Raw genomic sequence first — 19,360 nt, 5'->3', positions numbered from 1 at the left:
TAAGACTTTTTAATATACTGCGGTCAGACTGTTGAAGAAAGCACAGCTCAGTCCCCTATCAACCACATAACCGCGAGATGAAAATAGGCTCATTCCAGAAAGAGATGCACATATAAAGTCAGCACTAAGCGAGCATTGCCTTGAAAATTAAATTTTAATTATTTAGAATAAACTGCAACAGCACAGGCAATTCCAGTAAAGTTAAAATCAAAGCACTTTTAGTAAACTATGTACAACGTTAGAAATAACACAAGTCCAGTTTCATTACGAATTTATTAGTCTTCCAAAGGAAGAAATTAGGGCATTTAAAATCTTTGGCATCGCATAGTAGAAAAGACAGTTGGAATATAAAAATGCAGTTCACTGACTGTACAATACGGATTTCCTTTTTTCAATATGAATTTCCCCTCAAACGTTATTTACAAATATAGTGCATAATCTTAGCTTGAACACACTGATATAAACTAAAAGTCTCAAAACATTTAAAAAGATGCAAGTATCGCTTCTGAGTCTCTTTAAAGTTGGCTTGAGTCTACCACGGTCTCCACACCGAGTCCGCGGTCACTGAAGGTGCGCCGGGGGAGACCGCAGCCGGAACCGGCGTGCTGGCGCTGTTAGCGTACACTGGAATAACGGGTCCGTTTGGCGTAAATGCTGCGTTAGGGATCAAGAAGGCAAACTGTCCGTCCGTCGCCGGTACGAGCTGGAAACCACCGTACACTTTGGTGGCTTCTGGTGTCAAGCTGGAGCTCCCTTTACACGACGCACTGGGAATCTGCACCATGGGCTGACCAAAGGCTGGGTGCGGGGGGCCGGCGGGGATCTGCTGCTGCGTAGGGTAATTGATGGCGTTGATCTGAGTCATGCAGCTGGCTAGATGTCCGAGGAGCCGCGTCCTGACTTCGGTGTTGACCCCTTCGCAGGTGGACAGGAAACGTGTCACTTCATTCATACACTCGCTGAATCCAGCTCTGTACTTCCCCAGTACGGTGGGATCTGTGTTTAAGGCTGCTGTAAGACAGTGGGGAAATTAACAAAAAATAAATAAATAAATAATTAAGGTTTGAAAATTCAAGTATTTTAAACTACATATGTACATTATGCAATATATTCTGCGTTATTTCCATGTATACACTTCAACATACACGACACCAAAACTAGAAGTAGCTTCCTGCCGGAATTACACCCGAAATAGCCAGTCTATTAATACAGGGAGTTATGAGCCAAGACGGTAAAGTTGCATCCGTACGTCATAGCGTCCGGGGTCGGGATCATATTCCGAGGACCATGAAAACATGCACTCACCGGTCATCTGCACTCTCTGCAGGTTTCGCAGATGTTTCACTGTCATTTCCAGGATGTCCGCCTTCTCAAGCTTTGAATGTCGAGAGCTCTGTTTTATCAAGAAACAACCTGTTAACATCTTTTCCCACAGAACTATCCCACAGCGTTGATCGTAAACCGCCCATGATAGTTTTAGTAACGCAATTATAATCCAGTATCATAGCATACTTACATCTTTCTTTAGCGCATCCAAAATGAGAGTTTTCAACTGGCCAAGACTTTCGTTGATTCTTGCGCGCCTTCTTTTTTCCATAATTGGTTTAGATGACTATAACGGAATAGAAATAGGTACTTCTCAGAGAACTGTTTGTTATGTTTTCACATTGCAAAGCTTTAATACATGCGCTACATAACCTGCACTACGGTTGGAAGCAAACCGCCTACCTTTCTGTGCTCGGAGGCGGTCTTGGGTTTGTCAGGTGTCGTGTTCATGCTTGCCGGGGTGGCAGCTACCGGAGAGGAGGACGTTTTCTCCATCATATCTGCAGGCATCGTGCTACAAGGCTTAACTAAAGATTGTGAATCCGGTTCTTGGATGACGGAAGGCAGTCAGTGTACCTCGACTGAAACGGTAAATGCTGTGCGTGTCGCCGATGTCCCTCTGTATACAAAATCCCAGCCTCGAAGAAGAAAATCCAAAACAGAGCAACGCACACAGCTGTACACCTTTATGAATGGGCGGGGGAGCGTCCCGGACGTTCAGCAGCAGAGTGACGCAAGTGGCCTCTCGCTTATTACACAGTGTCTATCAACGTTACAAGTCCAGCCGCACTCCCAGCGGCTCCTATTTATACCTGCGACCGCACGCGAGCGGCTCGTGTGAAACTTCCCAAACTTTCTTTCCCACAGTAACTTTCCACCAATCAGCTCTGGCGGCACGCGGCCCGAAGGGAGGACGGCTCGTGGTCGGCGCCCTTCCATTGGACGTTTGGCGCTCGAGCGGGCGGCCAATGGCGCAAGGCCGAGACGAGGGGGCGCAACCGGGCCCTGCCATCAATCATCCGTTTTTACATATTAACGCTTCGCCGCTTCTGTCGAGTGTTAGAATGCAAAGTTGGCATGCAGTTAAATTTTAATTGTGTGAGTAATTGTATTTTTTTTGCCTTTCCAGTATGTGATTACTATTTATAATATCATGAAACACACCAAATCAGGTATAAGCAAGCTCAATAATAGTTTGTCAGTGTGTGTGTTTATATATATATATATATATAATTTGCTCATTATATACGTGTAATAACCCAATGAGTTAGTAATTGCCATATTATTATTACTTCTCTTATATAACAACTGATGATGCATAGTATCTTAAGTTGCTCCCTGTTGTATCTCTATAGTAAAAACGTAACATGAGAAACAGTAGAGAAATTTATAATGGAGCTGGATATAAAAAAAGTCATAAATGCAAATAAAGAGAAAAAGTTTCATTGTTATATTCCAAATACTCATGCTGTAAGTGTGTCTACAGAAACTGCTGGGCTGCACAAGCTTGACAATTTGACATCTACCGGTGTGCACTGGCCATTGTGAATGCAGAGCACGTGCCAGGATGTTTTATTGCTGCTGTGGTTGAGGTTTGGCTGCTGGACTTGGGGTGGCGGTGGTGGTTTACATTAGAGAGAAGGTAAATAGCAGCTGCTGTGTTAAAGCCTGGGAAAACCACGCCTACTGGAAGCTGGATCAGACTCATTGGAATGTGCGCCAGAACAAAGTTATCCCTAAAAGTAAGCGCATGGCACAATATTGCAATGCAGGAGCGGTCGACACCTCTGTTAAAATTGATAAACAACTGTGTATCGTATACTTGCAGTTACTTTACAGACAGCATTTTAAAATCTATGATAAGAACACACCTCAGTTTTAGGCTAGATCGTGGGTGTGTTTTGTTAGTTTTTCATGATAAAATGTGATCGATAGCAAACGTTCAGGAAAATGGAGTGGGGGATCGCATTCAGCCGGCGGGTCGTCTCTCTCGAGGGTGCAGTTGTGCCGCGTGACGTCCAGCTGCTGCGGAACCCGTGACGCGTGGCGGGCGCGCGGCCGGGGGAAGGCGCTCATCCGGCTCAGCGGCCGCCCACAGCTGCACGACATAACGCTGATCACTGGGCTGACATGCTCGGTGGTGCGCAGGACACGAGGGACTCTGCGCTATAGTCTGGGCTGCTTACCCAATCAAGCATTTTATCTTTTGACTGCTAATATTGTTGTTATTTTAGTTTAATCAGAGCCCCCACTCTTGCAAACAAAAAAAAGCACCATTCGGCACTGTAGTTTTTAGTAAGACGTTTGGGACGACATAATTAAATAACTATAAATTTTAAATCTATACCAATATAATAAATGTATACAAAGCAAGATTCATAACTATCAAAAAGAAGTAACAAATACATATAGAAACGAAATCTTATCACACTATTATCCTATTGACTAATACACATGATAGTGTTATGCTACCATATCTCATTACATCCATATATTACAAAGAGATAAAAGGGCTGCACAGCTTTCGCGCATTTCTCCTCATCTTCTTTGCTTTATTTTTCTAAACTGGGCACGTGATAATTTAGAGCTTTTCTTATTCGTTTGTGCTAATTTGCCACTCGAGCATCAATATATTACCCAACACTTTCACTGCAGACTGGCTTCATATCGCTATTAACGATTTTGCACACAGAAAAAAAATGCAAAAATGAAACTGTATTTGCAGTATTATGAATAAATTGTGGTTTATTTGGTAGCTGTTCATAGTGTAACTCATTTTACTATTTGCACTAGTACTGTACAAAGTTAGAGGTGTGCTGTTTTATTGATTTCCCTGCCCCCCCCCCCCCCCCTTCCTCAGGCTTCCAGTGGGGCAACCTGAGGTCAACAAACCCCCACACCCCTTCCCATCCCGTACTTCTGGGTGGTAGCCTGCCTCATGAGTGTCATTAGGTCCGATCACTGGAGGATATAGCCCCGAGTATTTTAGCAATGTCGCCACTCTTTCTTTTAAAACAAAAAAAGGCAAGCCCTAGGTAAACTTGACTTAGCCCCTACTCTTTTCTATAGCTAGAAGCTCCTCTGGACTGTCTACTTCACAAACTAGAATCAAGGCACCCACTTTCTATCACAAATGATCGACAGAAAACCGGTTGCACAAATGTTACTATTCCGATTTTTTTTTGTGCTGCCCCCTCATGCTGCCCTAACAAGATGCAGCGCCTGGTTGCCTATGTTGCTTATATCAAAATCTGCCAGTGAGTTTAACCTTAACACAGTAAAGGTGAGCACTCTGTGCATTTCAGGGCATTAACTGTAAGTGGGTTTTACTTTTAGTTGTTAATTTAACAAACTAAACTAAGAAATAAATTGCATTCTATTCTATGCATAACAATACAATGTGGTCATCTTCATAAAAGACCATGCATGCAGTTTTTTGAAACATGACCTGTTTAAATAAAGCATATTACCTTCATACTGAGTGTTCTGTTTTAGTTTTGCTGCCCTCTGTCATTACAGCTACAATTCTGGATCTCATCAAATGTACATTTTTAGGTGTAAATTTTCATCCATGTAATGTTTTTGTGACGTGGTAATAAAACCCATCAAAGATCAAATAGAGTCAAACAAAAAGATTAATACTGTTTACTAGGATAAGCCTCTAATCATCTTATCCTTCTCTTTGTTGTAACTTAGTGTCATGGCTTCAGTTATGGTGCAATTTGTCTCAAAAATTGTACAGGTCCAGATATTCAACCTTATAACTTGTCTGCAAAGGTTGCAAAATATGTCAAATACTTTGTGTGTTATCACACCATTGGAATTGGTGGTTTTTCTTTTACTTAAATTAGCTTAATGCCTAATTCCCACCTCAGGAAGTAGCAGGAAGGGTTGGCCCTGGGGTGTTTTGGATCCTGCTGAGCCCCTCACAATCCTATCCACAAACACACCAAAACAACAACAAACGCATACATTTACACAATATACAACGCAAGTGTCTTCTCAATCTGTTTCAAAGTACCATCAGACCAAAAAGAGCAAAATCTGTTGAATAAATAAAAAATAAAATGCAGTGAAGCACCCAAAGCAGTGAGGCATCAAATCACCCAAAGCTCAGTTTGGCAATGTAGTATATATGAAATTTTGAAGAAGCAGTAAAATGGGCAAGCATAACAATCTCAGTGACATTGACAAGGGTCAACTAGACGACTAGGTAAGAATCTCCAAAACAGCAGGCACAACCCCTAATATTTGCGGCAATGTTTTGTTTAACAAATAACCTAAAAGATTAAATGTAATTAAATTAAAAACTTTTCATGAGCTTGTGTCACAGACTGCTCTGGAGATGCCCAGTTGTTGTTCTAACTACCACACCCCTCTGGAATCCTGTTGACAGGACACACCACCTCAAGGAAGCCTTAGTTCCTTGATTACACCTCTGACTCCTGTTGAGAACTGAACCCCTCTCAGCTGTTTCCTGTTTCCCTATGAAGAGGTCTATTTCTAGAAGCCGGTCTCACCGAAGGGTTGTGAGATGTTCATTGTGTACTCTGGGTTAGAGCGGTCTTCATGTTGACTTCTGTTGATTGCTTGTGTACTGATTATCACTTTGTTTCCTAGATGTTTCCCATAATACCAGCGTCAACAATCGCCCAACCCACACCTGGTTACCTGACTCTGATCGCTACCTCTGTTCAAAGGTTACTGACGATGATCACCCGACCAATGCCTGGATACCCAACCCTGATCATCTCGTTACTCACACCAATCGCTCTGCATCTCTGGCTACTCCTCGACGCCAGGTTCTATCAGTTGTCAGGAGAATCCATAAAAACCTTGTGCTGACCTGGAGCTGTTTTTATTAAGCTAATCCTTCGAGCAATAAAACTGGTCACCTGCAGCTGATGTGCATCAATGTTCGTTCTTTGCATTCATCACAGAACATCTCACCAAAGACAATGTACCCAGCGGATCAGAGCAGCCTCCAACATGCACCAGAAGCCCCGGGGAAGCAGGGAGTTCTCCTTGGACAACATCAAAGTGAGCTGACAGCAATCGGGGAGCAGCTGGAGTTCTTTGACACAGGACTGTTGTAGCTCGCCTCAGAGGGTCAGCAACTGCTTTCCTGTCACTCCATTTATCCTTTATTTCAGCCAGAATGTGAGCCATGTCTGTGGCCTCCAAGTCAGTATAGCAGGGATCCAGGTTCGTGTCACTTTTTTCTGACCCAGTGTTTGAAGATCTTTCAGCTGCAACCCTCAGCTTTCCCAGCCGAACACTCCAACATCAGTTATGTAATTGTCTTGCTCAGTGGCTCAGCCAGAGAATGGGGAACAACTGCTTGGGATTCCAGAGCCCTTTTTGCAGTCTATTCGTTTGTTTCACGGAAGAGATGAAGCTCATGTTTGATCACTCTAAGTCAGGGAGAGAGGCAGCGACACCTGATTTTGCCATCTGGTTTAGGACATTGGCAATAACTTGTGGAAGGGGACGAACTGCACAGTACGATGTCATTTATAATAGACTATCAAAAGTAATTAAGGATGCACTAACTACAAGAGAGCTTCCTAACAATTTGGAGGATGTCATTGAATTAGCCATCCATATAGATTAGTGGTTCCCAACCCTGTCCTCAGGGAACCCCAGACAGTCCACGTTTTTGCTTCCCCTCAGCTCCCAGTGCACCTGTACCGGTATTCGGTGTTCCTGATTGGCTGGGAGCTGGGAGGGAGCAAAAATGTGGACTTTCCAGGGTTCCCCGAGGACTGAGTTGGGAAACACTGATATAAATAACCAGATTCACCAGCACCAAAGGGAGCGACGTAGGAGAGACTGGCTTCTGCATTCTGTCAATCCCGTAGTTAGTCCTGAATAAACTGCTCCCGAGCCGATGCAGGTGGATCGGACCGTTATCTCCGGCTGAGCGGCAGCAACAAATAGTCTCCTGAGCATGTCTTTATTGTTGGCAAGTGGGCCATTTTATTTTTTCGTGCCCAGTAAAAGAATGTAGAAGGTTTCAGTGAAGACCTTCCGGCTGAAGTACCAGAACCTCTCATTAGCCAGATAGACCCTCACCTGTGTGTCCATGAAGAACAGAACCGGCTCTGTACCACCACAGTCATGTATACCTGCTTGTCTTAAGGTAGGTCCTCATTCAGCCCTTGGAATATGGGGGTGTTTGGACTTCAGGTATCTGTGATGACACATACTTTTCCATCCAGACTCTGCCCAGTTGACTCTATATCTAAGAGGTGCATGTCACTGTTTTAGACCTTCTAGCCTGGACTAAGCAGCATTCCAAAGCACCTCTGAAATGCCCAGTTCCTTGTTGCTCAGAAGGTGTAAGGTGACCGCCATCTTCTTCTGCATACTTTGCCATAACTTGAAATAGATCTTGTCACGGTCCATTAGGACAGGGCTGAGTTGCCTTTGCCATCATCCCCTCACACCTCCAGCAATACCATAAAAGTAAAGATGTTGCCGTTTGGGGAGAGGTAGAGAGTCGAGTCTCTCACATCTGGAGCAGGTTTACAGGAGCATCAGAAGGCTGTGGAGAAGTTGTACAAGATACAGCAGACAGCCCCCTTGATGTGACAAGAGAACACGTGGATCTGGAAGTCTTTGCTGTTGTAGTAGCTCTCCCTAAAGCAGAAGCAGTCACTCTCCAGTGTTAAGGTTAGAATGATGGGCTATTTTTCCTGTACCTTGACACCTGCAAAGAAAAAGTACAACCTACACTCAGGAATTCCTATTCCTTAAATGGGCAGTTACAGAGCAATTTAGAGATATCATGTTTTATGCACCTGCAGTAACTGTTTGCAGTGACAATTTATCCCCTTCCTTAATTGATGATGACAGCAAGGTTGAATGCAACTGGGCATCAATGGATGTCAGAGTTAGCAGATTTCAACATCACCCAGAAGTATTGACCGGGAAAAGTAAACATCGATGCAGGTTCCTGTCCCTGGAAGTGATTGGCACTGAGACAGGATGTTATCGAGTGGACCACAGCCATTGCTGTGAATCCAGCAGTTCAGGATATAACTGGGCAGAGAGAACACAGAGATATGCACATCACAACATGAACTGTTATAAGGTCAGCTAGAAGATCCCGTCATAGCTAGAGGAGAAAGTTAAGACATACTATGACTGTAAAAGACAAAGCGCTGTACCTGTGTACCTTGTTTGGAATATGTCATATTGTGGAGGGCCTAGGAAATTATGAGCCTGCTGGGAAAGTCAGGTACATGTTGTTTGAAAGGGGAAAGATATCCTAATGCACAAAGTAAAGCCAAAACATGGGTCAGGCTGAGGATGGATACTCCACCACAATACGCCAATGCCCTGTAATGGTTTACTGCTGGATGAGCCAATTCCACATGTAGTACAAAACAGAAGCCACATGGTCAAGGAAACCAGATAAAACTGGAATTAGTAAAGAGGTCTGAGGATTGCGAGAGCTTGGATGAGATCTCCTACTGAGCTAACAGACATCAACACCAAGCGACAGAAAAAGTACCTGAAGCGAGTGGCCCCGAACCTGTGACACAACTTGCACTTAATCCGGATGCAGCAGAATTCTGACCTGAGGAGCCCGCCATCAGGAAGAGTGCGGATTCAAAGACTGTGTATCAAACAGAGCTGATTATGACAACCTACATGACCTTCAAGAGTCACCACAGACAAAAAAATGTAGGTGCGGGCACCTACAGCAGGAGACACAATGCAGACAGGCTTAACATATGAGAGCCTAGGTCAACGTAGTCATTTCTTTGTTGGACTTTGCAACATTCCAGTGTATGTGAATACAGGTATCCATTGTTAAGAAACAGTGTCTAAGCACAAGTATTGTATAAATGTTGTGATGTTGACTGCAGGAGAGATGAAATCAGACCATATGTGTAGTGAAAATGGTAAACCTGTGGAGAAGCTGATATAGTTAGATTAGGGGCAGCCAGTCTTATCCGCAAAGGGCATGTATGTATGCAAGTTTTTGGGATAATCTTTAAGTCAGCTGTTCAGACCCAGGTGTGAGGACCCTTCAGCCAATCAGTCCTCTAATTGGTAATCTCATTAGGGAGTTGCTCTCTCCTGCATCCCTTTCTGGATAAGATCGGCCACCCCTGAGTTAGATGATCAAACTGTTTTCATTTGGAAAGAAGTGGTCATATTGTTTTTTGTTACAGTGAGATTGTGAACAACTTTATACTACAGTAAAGTTAACAATATGCATGTGTTGGGGACAACATCTGTTTTTGGTGGGGGAGGAATGTAGGATCTGCAACAAACTGAAATGTCACATTGGTAACATGCAAGGTATTCTAATTATTTGCAGAACTACTGTATTGTTTTTTTTTATGGATATATTAGATGTATCTAGACTGTCGACCAGTTGGGGGCAGTGTATACAATTTGTCTTGGCTGAGGAGTGATACTTCACATGTCGCAGAATGAAGCCTGTCACAAAAAAAAAAAAAACATTAAAAAAAGAAACCCTGTTAACTGAATGAGTTATGCAGGGGCTGTAGGCTGCTATCTCGTGTTGCCCACTGGACAATCCAGAATAGCAACGTTTTCATTTGCAGGTAAGTTCATATGTGTCCCAGCCTGAGAAAGGAATAAAACCATGAACTTTGTTCTGCATCGGTGTCTGTGTCCTGTAGATACCGGATGTGATACTTTTGCATGACGTGACTGATTTTTTTTTAAATTCGATTATCTTTTAGCATTTGCATATGTCTCATATGACAATAACATAGCAATTTCATCATTGTTATATATGGGATCGATGTTCCTGTATTGACAGTCTGTGCTTTAAGTCCGTTTGCTAATTCTCAGTTAATGAATGGTTTATTATTCATAATCACATTTGTTATTCATTAAGATTAATCGTTATTAGGAAACACACCCCAGTACTGTTAAGCTTAATCCAGTTGAAGCTGGATATCTAACATGTTTCTCCCATTTTCTTCAGTGTTCTGGCACTTTTCCTTCTGTTGGGGGCATCTTTTTAGAATCCATGAATGCTGCTTGTGAATAACCATGTAGCCAAGGCCTGCCAGCAGTTTTTTCTGTGTTGCCTTTCAAGGGAGAATGTTCAGCCTTGGCCCGTGAAAGACAATGTTTTTTTTAGCTATTGTCAAAGTTACTTGCTGTTTTGAAAACCACAGAAGATTTGTGTCATACCAAACCGCCAAAATCTGACTCCATAGTTTACAAAAATGTTTGTAAATGGTTGAGAAAATATCTTTAAAACTCTGTGCTTTATCGTTATTAATTATGCAGCATCACAAATCATTACTGCAGTGTAATATTCATTTTAATACTGCTCATTCTACACTTCCTAAAGATGCTTCATTTTTCTAATAGACGTAATAACTTAGAAGTAGGAATATTGTATCAATAGTATTTGAGTTTTTGTTCATATATGTAGCACTAATGTAATATTTCTTAAATTCCGATTTGAATTGCAATTCTGCATTCCTTTTCAAGCAATTTCATGAACTGAATTTGAATTTCTGGGCAATTCTCAATTCAATACTGAATGGTGCACAGTCTTGTTATGTACTCAGATTGTATTATTATTATTATTATTATTATTATTATTATTATTATTATTATTGTGTATGACCTTTGATATTTAATTACTTATTTAGTATTATTTATTGTGGTAAAATCATTTTATACCAGAGCTGCTCAATCCCAGTCCTGGAGGGCCAGTCTGCGAAACAGTTAGCAGATTTTCCTGCTCAGACACGCCTACTGAACCTGGCAATTGGCTGGTGAGCTGAATTGAGCTGAGAAATCTAGAAACTGTGTTGTAGACTGACCCTCCAGGACCGCATTTGGGCAGCCCGTGTTTAGACACTGGCAAAAATCCCACGCTCACCTTCTGCCTGACAGGATTTATTATATTACTTTGTTATCCGTGAGTCCTTTATTAAGAGCCTTAAACATGGGTCTCCTGCTGCAATGAAGCAGATGGCTGGGATAAAGTGGATGTAGCTGATAGTGTGATCTCAGGTGATACAACCCTGCAATTATGGACAATTTGGCTTTAATATGTAACTCATTCATATGAGCGAAACAGGCAATAGGCCACGTTGATATGATCCTCTCGGCATAAATTGCACTGAAAGGGGTCACAAGGGCATAGATGATCAACACGATCTGTTGTTTTTTCCAGTGGAGAGCTTTGGGGAAAGTGTGTTCAAAATACAAGACAAACCAAGTGCATTTAATTAAAAGAAGCTGGCTAAATCAACGTGAAATATGCAGCAGATGACACTTTAGACAAGACCAGAAATATACATAGGGAGGAGGCGGTGGTTCCATACGTTAGGACTCCGTACCCTTGATTGCTGGTTCAAATCCTGTAGCAGCAAAGGAATGCTACCATTGGGCCCCTGAATGAGACCTTGAACCCCAAGCTCCAGGGGCACTGCATGCTGTGACCGCCAAGCATGCTGCCACCTGTGTACGTGACAGTGTTAAAGAATTTTACAGTCATACAAGTTATACGAAGTGAGACAAAAAAATGTGAACCTACTGAATGCACCGGATTGTTTGCCTGAAAGTGTGCGAGTGTGTGTGTGTGTGTGTGTGTGAGCATCCCTGTGTGGGTGTGAGCTCCCGAAGATGGCATGAAATGAAAGGCATGGATACACTGGCGCTCCGAGCAAGCCGAGGTTGAAACAGAGTGGCGATCAAAAGCTCCGTTTGCTTTCAGAGCCGGCAAATCCATCCAATGGGGAGAGAGGGAGGGAGGGAGAGAAAGGGCTCTGGAGGCTCTCCAGCCAGCTTCCTACAGCGTGGACAAACTCACCGGCGTTGATCCAGACCGCAGACATCAGATAGTGAGGCGGCTGGAGGGCTCGAGGCTAGCAAAGCGGTGGAGCGCTGGTTCACGCTCGCAAAGATCGCTACAGGTCACCGGCAGCCGCACGCACAGCCACGGCACACGGAAGCTTGGCAGGAGAAAATCACTGGGAGTATAAGCACTCAGGGATTTCTTGTTGGGCTTTTGTTCTACTGAAGTTGCATGACTCCAGCGTGCAGTTTGGAAGTCGGCAGCGAGGATAGCTCTGAGGGATGTAAAATGAGGCAGAGCAAAATGTTCCTCCTATTCTCGCCTTGTGGATTGGAAACGTGGTTATTCATGAGGCTGAGCTAGCGGAGCTTGCGGGTCAGGGAAAGTGCAGAGTACCGGAACTCAGCTTCTTGCTGGGCAGTCTGTCTGAAGTCAATCAACTGACCTGTCACATGGTAAACCTGGCCACGGTGGGATGATGACGGTGTTACTCCTCGGGTACACCCTGCATCAGCATGGTGATAGCTGGCTGCAACTGGTTCATGTGTGAACATGTCATGTATTTTGGCTTTAAAGAAAGAAGTCTTTTTAAAAAGTAGACCATTGTCTTTGTCTTTTGTGTTAAAATTAAAATCAAATAATTGTGACGATCGCGGGTGGACGGGTAGGCAGGAAGTGGGGAAGGATGAGGCAGGTATGCAGAATGCAGGTAAACGGGGTTTATTAAAGGGAACACAGGGTCGACAGGGACGAACATCAATGACAGACCTGGGGAATACAGACTTAGACGTGGACTAAATACACCAGATCAGCCGAAATAACAGGGAACAGCTGGGCACAATCGGGGAGGCACACGTGGATGATTGGGGGTGTGGCACACACGAGGACTGGACGCGCAGGTCATGACAATAATTTTATATTTAATTGAAATTATCTGGAAATAATTACAATAATAAAAACTAACAAAACAGCATTTATAATCTATGGAAGTCAAGAAATAAGCAGAAATTCTACAGTAAAGCTATAATAGTAGAACACAACACAAAGCATTGAGATATGATTCATAAGTTTATCATACGATATATCTAGGTTGAAATTAATCCTCTAATGTAATGACACTCATCTAATGCTACTGGATTTTCCTTGAAAGTATCTATAATGCAAACAATACAGTCCCTCTATTTCCAGAAACCTCTGAGCTGTCGTAGTTATCTTGGGAAGCAGAAGGAACAAGGTAGGTAACATGACACTGAACCACAGCAGAAACATAACAGTCCTATTAACTACATATTTGAAAACAATAATCAGTTGCAGTTCACGAGATAATAAAGTATTTTATATTGTTAAATGATTGCATTGTTATTATGTTGTTTTTGCAAACCTCTGTGAACAGAGGGAAAAAGAACACTAAGAATGTATATATAAGCAATAATGCGGTTCAAATGTCTATATTCACAAATAATGCTTGGCAAACCAATGGGGCTCTTCCTAAATAGCCATGGCAGACCTAGCCAAAGGGTGCACTGCTATGCCTTCTTTTGTTGACTGGATGGTGTACACAGGCTACCTGTCACACACTCCCACGTTAGTCCTGTCCCGCTACCCTGGGCCTGACCCTCAGAGCAGGGCCATCCTTCCTGCCGCAAGGCTCATCGTATGACCCAGGGGAATGTTGCACCTCACACACACCCCTGGAAGAAATCGGCCCTCCTCCACACCTTTCCCGTGGGAGCTTGCAAAGCCAGGATAACCTCGAGACCTCAGCTGGTTTCCTGCCAGAAACATTAAAGCTCCACCCACATCCCCTGATTACCCAGGCATTATTCTCCTTCTCCCTAGTTTGCTTTTCTCTCCTTTCTTTTCCTTGCTTATATTCCTTTCTCTTTTTTCAATGCTGATGAAGATTAGATTTTTTTCACCCTCTTTTTTTTGGCAGAAAGAGCACTGTTCACATGATCTCCTGTGCTGCAACGATTATCTGCAGATTGCAGAGCTGCCTGTTTCAATTTAGCCTCCCCATTAGTAACACAAAAAGCTTAATTTGAAAAGTGGAAATCAAACTGTCCCTGCAGGAAGGCTGACTGACATTAATGGTGAGCTGACTGTTTGCTACAGGGCCGCACTTTGTGTGGCTTTGTCGCTGCCTTCCTTTCTGCGAGGCGCCATGCCTGTCATATTCCTTTAGCTTTTGAAAGGTCGAGTGCTGCCGCCTGCTACATTTAAACCACTTACAAAGTAGTGTATTATTTAAAAAAAGATCTGAGGGTGGGCCCAAAACTTCTGGCCTGTAGTGTAGATGGATGAATGGATGAGTTATCACACCCCCTCACGAGACTGCTGCACACTTGGTGACGTCTGCTATTCACTCTCTGTGACATTTCCTATATGCCCCCCCCCCCCCCCTCGACCCAATGGTGGACTCAGGCAGGGGCAATAAATTAAAAGGGTACCTATTGCATGATGAGTAGATATCACATTTTCTTACATATGGGAACACCTACGATACCAATCAGAAGCTTTTGCATACACTGTTTTCTACATTTGCATGTTACTCACTTTTTACCTCAAATAAACTTAATATTTTTTGATCCTTTTTCCATATTATGAAGGAGACTTGTTTTATTTGACGCAAGAATAAATGGAAATAAATTGAAAAATGGTAAAAACCTGTGGTGAGCACAGGCGTGCAACTTTTACCGGTAATGTACATACTTTTCTTGCATATACAGAAAACTGCATCTGATAGTGGGGCATGTCTTTCCTTTTTCACTGGAAGAACACCCATTAGAGATATTTTTCTCTTCACCACAAGAGCACTTCATCATATTTGCTCACTTGGAAGTGCACCCCAGAGGGCACTTCATGCGTTTTTTTTCCATCCGAAATGCATCCGTTGGGTACCTCAAGTTTATCTAATTGTTGGGCACCTTGTCACTACGTCATATTTTCACCACTGGAGGAAACAACTCCTCACACTCTCACATATGGATGGACACCCTATACAGCAATGTATTACATTATATCCACTGGAGGCGTGCCCATTTAGACACTTCATCATGTTTTGTCACTGTTAAGGAGCACCCTGCATCTCATTTTTTATACTGGATAGGATACACTTTGAGACACTTAATAATGTAAGGGTGGCATACAAGTCATTTCATAATAGCACCTTTTTCCATTGAAAGGGTATTCATCCACTTGTTATGAGGTTTGAATCACATGACAATACCGTTTCCATGGCCATATGCTGCACTGTTGTGTGCCTCGGAGTTTTAATCAATCTGAAACAAAAAAAAAACAAAAGAAATGTTATTCTACTCCTTTCCCTGTGACAAGAAAGAGAAGAGGAAGTGGCTGTATAAACTAAACAGCCAATTTGCACATTTTTTTCATGTTTGGTATTAGGAGTGTAACAATACACACAAGTCATGCTTCAGTACAAAGCTGTTTTGGGTTTGTGGTTCAGTGCAATTTTTATACAGCGGAGAAAATAGAATTTGTAAAAAATATATGTAAAATAAATTTTAAAATCAAAATACTACAAAATATTACATAATCATAATAACTATGCCTCTTATGGCATCAACACCCAAAAACACCATTGTCATCTGTATAGAAAGCTGATAATGATGATGACCATGTTCAGTCTATATGTTTCCTTATTATTGTTTCCCCAACAATAAAATGCCCTGAAACTTTAAAAAACTTTTTAATATTGTAAAATAGAAGTCTATTTAGAAAATTCTGTATGGTACTCCCCTTGCCTTAATACTAAAATCTGACTATGACAAATGACAATGAATTCCAAACAATATCTTTTTTTATATCACCTTTGCCACCACTTTCAACAGTTTCCTTATTTGTTAGTTTTCTTTGAGGTTTTATTATTTCATTCACATGTTTGATGTTTATAACAATGGTGCAGTTTTTTATAATCAGTAAATTACATTCTGTTTCAAGTATTTATGCCATACTGACACCTTTTACACTTAATATTATAACCTAATAACACTAATTCCATATTAACTGCAAATCTGTCCTGTGTCAGAACAATCCACCCTTTGTGTGTCACCTATGACTTAAACAGCAGCCCCAAAGACAAGGCACCTAAGTGGATGTAATGAAACTAGGTACATTTGAAGGTACATTTTCAAAAAAAAGTTATGTCTTTGAGATGATATAAAAACATGATATGTTATTGTACTGACATGATACAATGCTTGTGGTAATATGAGCAAGGCTATCTGCAAATTAATATCATCCGGAGGACATTTCCACTGATGGTGATGTTCGTCAGTCCCTTTGATTCAGAATACTTCACTTCCTGCTACTTGATCCTCATGGTGTTGCCTCTGTCTCTGCCGGTCCACCTCCAGTGACCTTCCCACGATGTATGCCTGGCCCATCCCCATTACTAATCACTACTCTTCCTCTTAACATGATTGTATGTTGATTTAGCTACCTTCACTAATAGCGTCTTTCTGGCCTGAATAACCAAACTGAAGGGCCAATCTGTCCTCTCAGCCTGAAAGCAGTAGGGGGTAGTAGTCAGGGTGCTTGACTCCTGACCATGGGGGGCAAAGGCCCGCTGTCGTCCCCTGCTGCACCCTGGTGGACAGAGCTTTACCTGAATTAGTCTTCCTAATTTGGATAACACAACCTGTCAGAAAGGTTTTCTTCTCCTGGATTTTGGAGGTCAGGAGCCCCTGATGAAAGGAACAGGACAGCAAATTAGAAGATAAGTGAGGCTGGCCGAGGATGCCAATGGCAATGTGCCCAGTGGCGTGCGGACCTGCCCCGTTACAGTGTCTAGCTAGGCCTGGCGGGAATCGGCCAGGCAGACAGGATTTAGCAACGCAGTGGCTTATTAAATTATGCGACCGCAGGGAGAGATTTGTGGGAGCTTATAAGAGGAAAGGCAGGACAGGCGGAATTTTCCCACACATCAGCCAATTACTCCCCTGAGAATAGGGTAATCCGTGTCTACTCACCCCAGCTGTCCCTGTGGGAGGACAGAGGGGACACTCTTCAGCTTTGCCCCTCCCTAAAACAAAGTGATTTTAATTGTCCTGGGAAAGTCATGGTTAAGCCCTAAGTCACAAATCTTTAGTTCATAATTAACGTTCCAGAGCGGGATTTTCAGAGGACATGGACAGGTCGGCTGTGGGGAAGGACTGCAGGGGATACAGGAGTCCATTCTCAAATGGCTATGCAACCCTCACTGATGGCATCCTGTATTCTAGACCTTCATTTAACCTGTTCTTTATCTGTTGAATGGAATCTGTCATTAAAATTGCAGCTGCTATTTAACAACAGTTGTGATGATTTATCTGTATGTATTATCTTCAAATTCCAAATCCTTTAAGTATTAGCAATTGGCCATAAAAATACATATTGAATTACCATCATATCTTAATAAGATTCCATCCATCCATCCATATTCCAAACCGCTTATCCTATTGGGTCGCGGGGGGTCCGGAGCCTATCCCGGAAGCAATGGGCACGAGGCAGGGAACAACCCAGGATGGGGGGCCAGCCCATCGCAGGGCACAGTCACACACCAGGCACTCACACATGCACACCTATGGGCAATTTAGCGACTCCAATTAGCCTCAGCATGTTTTTGGACTGTGGGGGGAAACCGGAGTACCCGGAGGAAACCCCACGACGACATGGGGAGAACATGCAAACTCCACACACATGTGACCCAGGCGGAGACTCGAACCCGGGTCCCAGAGGTGTGAGGCAACAGGGCTAACCACTGCACCACCATGCCGCCCCCTAATAAGATTCCATTATATATATATATATATATATATATATATATATATATATATATATATATATATATATATATATATATATATATATATATATATATATATATATATATATATATAGTGTCACGTGATCACAACTACGCCGATAATTCTCTCTCTCTTGTTGCAGGATTGTAGTTAATCGTCTCCCATGCTCAGTCTCAGTCGGCTTGCCTCACTTGTATAGTCAAAATTTTGTAGAAAAGCACCACCTGATTAAGGGTGTAGCTGTGCAAGCGATGAATCTGTTTAATGACAATGCAATGTCCAGATTTCCGCGAAACCAAAAAAGGAGGCAAAGCAGCTGTCATTGGACCGGTTCCTTGTTAAAAGGGCAATGCCTGCTCCTAAGGTGCCAACCCTGGCTGCTGCACCCAAGGTTCAGGCCGCACCCACTGAGGTTCCTGTGCTGGCGGACCCCGCTCTGCCTTCTGTGGTTCCGGTGTCGGCGGACCCCACTTCCTGTGCTGGTGGTTCCTGCTGTACCGGCGGTCCCTGTTGCGCCGGCAATTCCTGCTACACCACCACCTGAGGTCCCTGCATCAGCGGTCGATGGTCTGTCCCCCGCGGTTCCCACACTGCTGGTGCCTGATGTGCCTGACCTGCCAGTGCCTGATGTTCTGGCTCCTGCTCCGCCCACAGCGGCTCCTGCTCCGCCCGTTCCTGCTCCGCCCCAATAGAGGTTCTGGCTCCAGTCCCCACATGTCCAGTCCCTCTGGCTCCAATCCCCCCGGTTCCTGTCTCTGCTCCAGCACCACCAGCTCCCATCAGTCCCAGACTGTCTGACCCCCGTTGCTTTCCCCGTTGAGGAGGAGGAGCTTGAATGGGACTCCTCTGGGATTTTCTTGGTGGTCCCACAGGACCCCTCTAGGGGAATGGCCAGGTCCCTGCCTCTCGGTTTTTTTTTTTTTTTAATTAATTTTTTATAATTTTTTTTTATTAATGCTTATAGAATTGTCCAGGTTTTTGAGCTGCCTAAACATTAAGGATGACAGTAGCCTTTTTTCTCTGAAAAATCTCGCTCACGAGACGGCGTCTTATTTTTAACAAGCTCAAATCAGGTCACGCTGATCAGCATCAGGTTAAACGAAGAGAGGGGCGGGTTTTTTAAAAAGAGCCGTTTAGGAGCCGAAAGAGCCGGCTCTTCTTGGTGAGCTGAGCCAAACGAGCCAGTTTGCTAAAAAGAGCCGATATTCCCATTTGGTAGAGACACGAGGAAAACAAACAAGCGTGGAAATGAAAATTACCGTGGTCAGAAACATAATCGACCTCATTTTAATTATCGTGTAATTAATTGATTTATCGCGTATCACGACAGGCCTAATTGCACGCGAGGTTAATGAGGGGGCGTGGCACACGAGAGGATCAGATAAGCAGGTCATGACATAATGGATTCAGACATTCC

General features: G+C 43.2%; 1 protein-coding gene across 2 annotated transcripts; it reads right to left on the bottom strand.

The window, feature by feature from the left end:
• Positions 1-259: 259 nt before the first annotated feature.
• On the bottom strand, positions 260-2,162 carry LOC125708391 (transcription factor HES-1-like). 2 transcript variants are annotated; one of them, XM_048975874.1, is made up of 4 exons: positions 1,729-2,162; positions 1,517-1,612; positions 1,306-1,393; positions 260-1,008 (listed from the first exon to the last, which is right to left on the bottom strand). In XM_048975874.1, the coding sequence occupies exons 1-4, from the start codon at positions 1,834-1,836 to the stop codon at positions 533-535; spliced, it is 768 nt and encodes a 255-aa protein (XP_048831831.1). In that variant the 5' UTR covers positions 1,837-2,162; the 3' UTR covers positions 260-532. The 2 variants fall into 2 exon arrangements, with proteins under 2 accessions (XP_048831831.1, XP_048831830.1); XM_048975873.1 differs by having other exon boundaries at positions 260-1,011; positions 1,729-2,157.
• Between the last annotated feature and the right edge of the window lie 17,198 nt (positions 2,163-19,360).

The sequence above is a fragment of the Brienomyrus brachyistius genome, chromosome 15 (assembly GCF_023856365.1).
Source record: "Brienomyrus brachyistius isolate T26 chromosome 15, BBRACH_0.4, whole genome shotgun sequence".
In the NCBI taxonomy this organism is placed as follows: domain Eukaryota; kingdom Metazoa; phylum Chordata; class Actinopteri; order Osteoglossiformes; family Mormyridae; genus Brienomyrus; species Brienomyrus brachyistius.
This window is presented reverse-complemented; position numbering and strand designations above follow the sequence as displayed.

Coding starts and splice junctions, on each gene's coding strand:
- LOC125708391 (XM_048975873.1), bottom strand. CDS start 1,836: ATGCCTGCAGATATGATGGAGAAAACGTCCTCCTCTCCGGTAGCTGCC. Junction 1,613..1,728: donor CCGCCTCCGAGCACAGAAAG/GTAGGCGGTTTG, acceptor ATTCCGTTATAG/TCATCTAAACCAATTATGGA. Junction 1,394..1,516: donor TGGATGCGCTAAAGAAAGAT/GTAAGTATGCTA, acceptor TTGATAAAACAG/AGCTCTCGACATTCAAAGCT.